The sequence below is a fragment of the Salvelinus namaycush genome, chromosome 14 (assembly GCF_016432855.1).
Source record: "Salvelinus namaycush isolate Seneca chromosome 14, SaNama_1.0, whole genome shotgun sequence".
In the NCBI taxonomy this organism is placed as follows: Eukaryota; Metazoa; Chordata; class Actinopteri; order Salmoniformes; family Salmonidae; genus Salvelinus; species Salvelinus namaycush.
Genome location: NC_052320.1, coordinates 19,584,252 through 19,592,105, shown reverse-complemented (window position 1 = coordinate 19,592,105; position 7,854 = coordinate 19,584,252). Strand labels below are relative to the sequence as shown.

General features: G+C 39.9%; 1 protein-coding gene across 1 annotated transcript; it reads right to left on the bottom strand.

The window, feature by feature from the left end:
• Positions 1-352: 352 nt before the first annotated feature.
• LOC120058890 (transmembrane protein 198-like) lies at positions 353-2,069 on the bottom strand. The gene is made up of 3 exons (XM_039007635.1): positions 1,506-2,069; positions 1,221-1,360; positions 353-1,022 (listed from the first exon to the last, which is right to left on the bottom strand). The coding sequence occupies exons 1-3, from the start codon at positions 2,062-2,064 to the stop codon at positions 870-872; spliced, it is 852 nt and encodes a 283-aa protein (XP_038863563.1). The 5' UTR covers positions 2,065-2,069; the 3' UTR covers positions 353-869.
• Positions 2,070-7,854: the final 5,785 nt, after the last annotated feature.

The window sequence follows — 7,854 nt, the reverse complement described above, 5'->3', positions numbered from 1 at the left end:
GTTTTCATAACTGTGACCTTAATTGCCCACCGTCTGTAAGCTGTTAGTGTCTTAACGACCGTTCCACAGGTGTATGTTCATTAATTATTTATGGTTCATTGAACAAGCATGGGAAAGTGTTTAAACCCTTTACAATGACGATCTGTGAAGTTATTTGGATTTTTACAAATTATCTTTGAAAGACAGGGTCCTGATAAAGGGACATTTCTTTTTTTTTGCTGAGTTTATAATGTTTACATTGTGTCAGGATATGTTATTGTTAGGCATCAGGGATCCTCTAGGAGGAGAAGAGACACAGTCTGGTATCAATAACCATGACAGCCTTGAGTTGGGGAGGAGTGAGCACTTTGGGTAGAGGTGAGGTTAGATGAAGTGAGGAAGAACAGATATCACTAAGGTTCTGTCTAGCAACAGAGATGCGTTGGCTGTTCAGTTGTGGAGGAGGAGACTCAGCCTAGGAGACAGGGTTAAATATTAATACTTGTGTGAAATGTTTTTTGTCTGAATTACAGCTGGAAGAATTAAACTTGGTTAAGCTTCTCTAGTGTCCGTGAGTTATTTACTCAAAATTGGAACCTAACAACTGTAACAATGGATATCTTCACAAAAATGTATATTAGCAAACTGAACAAAATAAAGCAAACTTATTTAATTGAGGAATGATCAATGGTTATATTACGATTGACTGTCTGATACCTTAGACATAGAATAATAAACAAAACAACAAGGTGAATTAGTTGGCTGAATCTCTTGTCTCAAGAATCTGTCTGTTTTTCTTTTTACAACAGTCTATGAATTGTCTGCTGGAGAGAGGTGTTGGGCACCTTAGTGGAACTGGGAGGTGATGCCTACTATTTGGTGTTTGTCCCTTAGACCCTGTAGACTAGGGAGGAGGCATTCAGGGGAACCATGAAGCCTGTCTCAAAGTCTATCATGGTGTGGTTGACTGTGCTGTTGCTGATGATGCTGCTGCTAGAGGAGCCTGTACCCATCTGGCGGTCACGAAGGCTCTGGATGTAACTCTGTAAGGTAAAGTGGTAAAGAAAAAACATTGTTGCATTGATCCTCTGTCTAGGATGATAGAAAAAAATGCAATCTTTCAAAACATGACATGCAACTAATTGTCTATTAGCTATGTGCATAACGTTTTTCAAAAAAGTGTTTGAATCAAGCTCATTCATGCCCATTAGGACATGCCCATTAGGAGTGAAGTAACTCACTGGGGCCAGGACGTCTCCAGCATAACGCTTTAGAATTGGAGGCTTGCGATGGCGGTAAGTGCCCAGCTGGGGTCGTCTCTGGGCATCTCTCTGTCTGATTCGCATCAGTTGGACCTGTTTTTGTCGTCCACTGACAGGTACTGGAGGGCATTCAGAGTAAATTAGCATGGGACAAAAAAACAGAATTATGTTGTAACCGGTCAGTTTAACCTAAGTGTCGAATGAAGTAGTAATGACATCGAGGAAATAAGTGTTCCATATTTTGTATGAAACTGTGCCACTCACCTTCTGTGTGGGACACTCCTTTGGCAGTGAGCATCCATTGCACCATTACCCCCATCAGACTAAATAGAGGAAACACGCCTGTTATAACCCAGCTGTACCAGCAGAGGGGCCGAGGGGGAACCTGAGACAGGATGTCGTACGCATGGCCAGCCAGCAGAGATGTCTCTACAAAGTAGTCCACGCATGCCATCACCACAGCGGCTCCGACTGCAGCCGTGGAGAGCACAGTGAATAGTTTCTGCCACTGCAGTGTGAGAGTGGCACAAAAGGTGCTCGTGGCTAGGAGTGCACCGAGAGGCGCCCATAGTGGGGTAAGGCTGTAAAACTGTCTGACAACCAGTAGGTTGGCAAGGGTGAGCAGACACCCCAGCTCTAGGCCAGTAATGATGAGCCCCACAGTCTGTACCAGCATAGTCACCAGGCCACAGAGTACAGACACTCCCAGGAGGATACCTGCTTTGGTCTCCATAGTCAACTGGGTATCCAGCACAGGCTCCTTAAGGTACAACAGGCAGACTAGCGCAGATCCAAACATGAAGCCTGACAGGAACATGACCATCTTAAAGCAGCGGTATCCTAAAGAAAGAGAGACAAGTGGAGGGATGTTAAGTAACAAGATGGAGAAGGAAACAAAATGTACTAAAGTGAACTAGGTTTGACTAAGTAGGGATTGTTTTTTATTAAAAATAAATGTTTAGATGTCAGAGTTTGGTATACTGTACAGTTTACAGAATATTAGAGAGAAAGTTACATCACATGATGCGTAGTAAGCGTTTCTTATATCAGACATCAACATTTAATGGATTTGTACCAGGTCAGAAAGCTGCCTGCATCATCCCAGGTGGCTGTTTTCTGACTCTCTCTCAGAGGAATGCAACAGAACCAGGTGACCCATCTACCTCTCTCCTAGTCTGGAGCTTATCCATTATAACCCTGGCTAGCCTAGGTCAAACACCTGGCCCTCCTGTTTTTACTATAAGGCTTAGAGTTAGCTGAGGAAATCATTTCAGTTAGTATGATGAGGTTAAATGATGATGTATCTAGTGGAGCATTAGAGTGTTTTGTGGAAATACTGTAATTGAATTGCAGATATGCCTATCATGTCTTTAATGTGTAAGTCTTGAGAGTACACATGTGGAAGTTCCAACTGTCCTCTATTACAGGTCAGGAACTTACCAAAAAAGCAGTAGATTAGGCCTAACAAAAGGCATACTGAGCAGACGATGGATGGGATGAGGTCATACTTCCTAGTGAACCCCAACTCACATGCATCCACTTCAGCCAAGCCAGAGAGGATATATTGATCTACTTCAGCCTGGCTCAGCACTGCCCCATCAGTGACCAAGAGTGAGCTGGGGTCTGCCATCTTGGAGCAGAAGTTCAACAGGTCTGGATAATGACCGTGCTTTTATTTAGCAATTAAGGCCATCCGTGTAACCGTGTTGTTTTCCTGGTTTCATCTCATTTGGGAGCATACGTCAACAGTCAACACCAAGCCAGTATATTGTCAGTATTCCATTGGGACAGGACTTTGCTTCATTAATTCAAGGAAAGAATGTGACGAATGCTTCATGTTGTTAGAATGTAAGTGCTGAGGAAACAGGAAGCTCCTGTGAAAAGTGTGTGAATCAGACCATTTCCTGCCCTGCACCTGCAACAAGAGGAGAGGAGAATCAAATACAGCCAGAGAAAATGATATGACATCTGTAATAGGCAGACTATAAATGATCAAACTGGACTCTTCATATCTAGACTTCACATTTACATCTAAGGTAGATAATAGATTGCATGAATACGATGTATTTCAAGAAAAATCCCTCTGTACTCCACAACCCTATCCCCAGGAACCAGAAAAGGAAACTGAGATTTTATCTGGGTCACACACTTTTTTTTCTTGACCCTTTTGTTAAAATAGAGGATGCAGATGAGGAAACGAGGGGTGGCTTGATGCCGACTGAGTCATTGGGCCTCTTTGTTTTGAACATATGGTAAAGTTCTCCAGTCACAGAACAATGCTAAGAAAACAAACACCCCAACAGTAGGACATACCGTTCCAAAACCCCAAAAAGGCATGATATATTTTAGAATACACCATGTTGCTTGCAGGTGGGCTCAAAAGCTGGAAAAAATATTGAAAACTATGTAACACAATTAAACAAAACAAAAAATCTGGACAAAAAAGCAATACCTTCAGCATTCAAACCATTACTTTCAATGTGTACATGTACCTTGTTGATCGCATACTTACCTCTGCACACAAGGATAAATTGGGTTGCCTTAATCAACAGAGTATACTCTATGTTAAAGGACCTTATAAGCTTTCAGGCAGATCCCCAGATAATTGAATTAGAGGCCTATTAGTGGAGTAGTGAGGCTCATGTCCTTCTGCTTGTAAGTCACACAGAAAACACTATCACTTTCTATGGCACCAATCAAGTGATTTCCGCTATTAGAATATAATTAAGATGTCAGGATGATAAACTTTACATTTTTGATAACAAATTAAAACTGGACACAGCCATTTGCCAAATAGAGACTCCCTGTGAAAATATATATTTATATAGTCAGACACATGAACACCTCATTGTCAGTTTATTACTAAATAGTCAAATACAACAGGCATTACATGAGTTGTATAGCAACTTCCACTTTGATAATTAATAGGTGGTATCACGTATTTTGATCAGACGTAACAGACATATGCCTACCAGAGAGTATTTGTGATCATGAGTTTACAAATACTGTTTGCATGAATTGTTTTAAGAGTCTGAAAATAAGTAATCTTACCGGACATGAGGCATATCCTTGTCAGAATTACAATCTGTGATGAGAAGAAATAAGACTGCTACTTATTTGTCACTTTGTATGGTATTCTAGGTGGAGGAGTTATATCTGTTCCCTCTGTCTTTGCTGTGTTGAGGACATCCTACTCATGCGTGCGTTCCTCTCATCTGTGGACACTGAACGGCTGACAGCATCAGTGCAAGAAGTGACCATCTGTCCCAAGCTTGTTGTGCAGATCAGAGGTGAGGGAATACTGTTGTTGTCCACATGATGTCTCTCTAGTCATACAGATTTACAACAGAGGAAAATGTAAGATTGGTTGAACCCATTGCCAGATGTGTTTCGTCATGAGTCAGGCATGATGTAAGTTAACATGTCAGGGATGGAATATGGAAGTTTACGTTCTAGGAAAAGTGAGTGGTCCAGAAAACAGGTGAGATTCTGGATGTGATGAGTCAACAGCTCATACATTAAATACACATTAAATGTAGTCTCATATCTCAGTGAATATGCAAATGACCAATCAATGGTTTGTAAGAACAGAGAAAAATGAACTCACAAGATTGATAAATGAAATGGTGTTTCATGATGACATTATCAACCACTGATGTTTATTTTTTGATTATACACATACTGTACCATCTATATATATAAGACTGACAGTTTATTTATGAAACTATAAACTATCTCACAATGTACCGAGAGAGATTTACAGACACAGGGTTTACATTACCCACTGGAATATTTTGATGCACTGTTCACTGAGCCATTATTATTTCCAGATGATTACCAGATTGAATAAACATATCTGGCGAGATTGAATAAACAACATAATATATCAAAAATCTGACAAAGGAGCCTTGGGGTTTATACTGTAGGTTCAAGATTTTTTACGGAATATGCATATACAGTCACATCCGAAATTATTGTCACCCTTGAAAAAGATGAGCATAAAAGACTGTATAGAATAAATAATATAAATACTGAGCTAGGTTGTATGCTCAAATAATTATAATATTTTATGGGAACGCACATGCTCAGATAAAAATGTATATTGGCACCCCTTTTTTTAGTACTTAGTGCACCCTCCCATTGCGAGGATAATGGCACTTAGCCTTTTTTTCTATAATGTTTAATGAGTTTGTAGAACACATTGGGAAGGATCTCAGACCATTCCTCCATACAGAATCTTTCCAGATCCTTGATATCCTTCAGTCTGTGCTGATGGACTGCCCTCTTCAATTCAAACCACAGGTTTTCAATGGGGTTCAAGTCCGGAGACTGAATGTTGATTTTGTGGTTAATTAACCATTACTTTGTGGATTTTGGTGTTTGCTTGGGGTCATTGTCTTGCTGGAAGATCCACTTGCGGCCAAGTTTCAACCTCCTGGCAGAGGCAACCAGGTTTTAGGCTAAATTGTCCTGCGTGATACTTGGTAGAGTTCATGATGCTGTTGACCTTAACAAGGGCCCCAGGACCAGTGGAAACAAAACAGCTTCATAACATCGAAGATCCACCTCCATATTTTGCAGTAGGTATGACGTTCTTTTCTGCATATGCAACCTTCTTTCAAGGCCAAACCCATCACTCGTGTCCGTGGCCAAAGAGCTCTATTTTCGTCTCATCTAACCATAGCACCTGGTTCCAATCCAAGAGCCAATGCTGTTTAGCAAACTCCAGGCGTTTGCTTTTGTTGGTTGCTCACAATAAAGCTTTTTTTATGGCAACTCTTCCAAATAGCCCATTGGTTTGGTGGCGTCTAATTGTAGATTTGGAGACTTGGTGACCCCAAGATGGGACAAAGTTTTGTAATTCTCCATCTGTGGCCCTTGGAATTTTCTTTGCCCCCTGAACCACCTTCCTCACTGTGCATGGGGACAAGACACACTTGGGCCCTCTACCAAGCAAGTTTACCACTGTTCCAGTGTACCCATTGCCTGATTTATGAAAGTCAACAACGATTTGTCTCTTTTCATTTGTGAGCTCTTTGCCTTTCCCCATGGTGATGGATGACAAATGGATTTTACATGTGTGTTACCTCATTTTTATACCCCAGTGACACAGTAAGCCATTAAAGGCTACAATGCCGTTTGTTGAACTGAGATAAACAAAAAAAAAGTTGAATGTTAATGCAGATTAAAATAATCGTTAGGTGTCAAAATGATTGGCACCCCTATCTTTTTGAGTAATAAAAAGTATTCAATTAAATATTTCTCTCTGAGCAACTGAATGAGTATAAAATAATATATATATTTTTTAAATGTAGCATACAATATAGCTCGGTATTTGTATTATTTATTTTATACAATATTTTTGCTCATCTTTATCAAGGGTGTCAATAATTTGGATGTGACCGTACCAGAGGCAACCCCTCCCATTTGAAAGATAGATAAAGCTAAAGTTATGATTCTAGACACTTCTTAAAGAGACGGAATCTTGATGCTCCTTAAAGAGAACTGAGAATTTAATTCCAAAACGCTATGAATAGCGTTTTGGAATTAAATGTTGTTGTTGTTTTTTTTAATGGGCAAGACAAAATATTTAAGTGCCTTTGAATGGGGTATGGTAGTAGGTGCCAGGCCAGGTTTGAGTGTGTCAAGAACTGCAACGCTGCTGGGTTTTTCACGCTCAACAGTTTCCCGTGTGTATCAAGAATGGTCCACCACCCAAAGGACATCCCGCCAACTTGACACAATTGTGGGAAGCATTGCAGTTAACATGGGCCAGCATCCCTGTGGAACACTTTCGACACCTTGTAGAGTCCATGCCCTGACGAATTGAGGCTGTTCTGAGGGGAAAAGGGGGGTGCAACTCAATATTAGGAACGTGTTCCAAATGTTTTGTACAACTCAGTGTATATCTGCCTCACTCTCAGATAAGTAATTAGTACTGCTAGGTTTTACACAGTCAAATGTAACAAATAACTACATTTTTTATAAAGAAATGTACAAATGATTCATTTGTGACATCAATATTTAAATAAATAATAATAATTCAATACAGTAATATGAGATCTGTATGTAAAACATTTGACATTTTAGTCATTTAGCAGATGCTCTTATCCAGAGCGACTTATAGGAAGGACACATTCATCTTAAGATAGCTAGGTGAGACAACCACATATCACAGTCAGATATACAGGATACGAACAATCCATTCCAGCTAAACAATGTATATATAGCATTTAGCAAAATATATTAATATTTTTTTTAGAACAATCATATTTTACACACCATGAAGGTACCCATAAGCAATCATTTCTGATGGAAAAAAAGCAAGTATGAAATTGGTAGGTACAGCGTTTTGCAAATAAACTCTTTAACTGTTTAAGGCCACCATGACATTTATAAGACTCATATATATCCCTCAAAAGTAATGCCAGGATAAGAATATTGGGTTTAAAAGACAACAAAGGGAAGTCTCCTCAGAGGGTTGACACTGTAGAGATTAATCTGACTGGTGTGCCAATTTAGCGTCATACCCAAGAAGACTCGATGCTGTAACTGCTGCCAAAGGTGCTTCAACAAAGTACTGAGTAAATGGTCTGAATACTTATGTAAATGT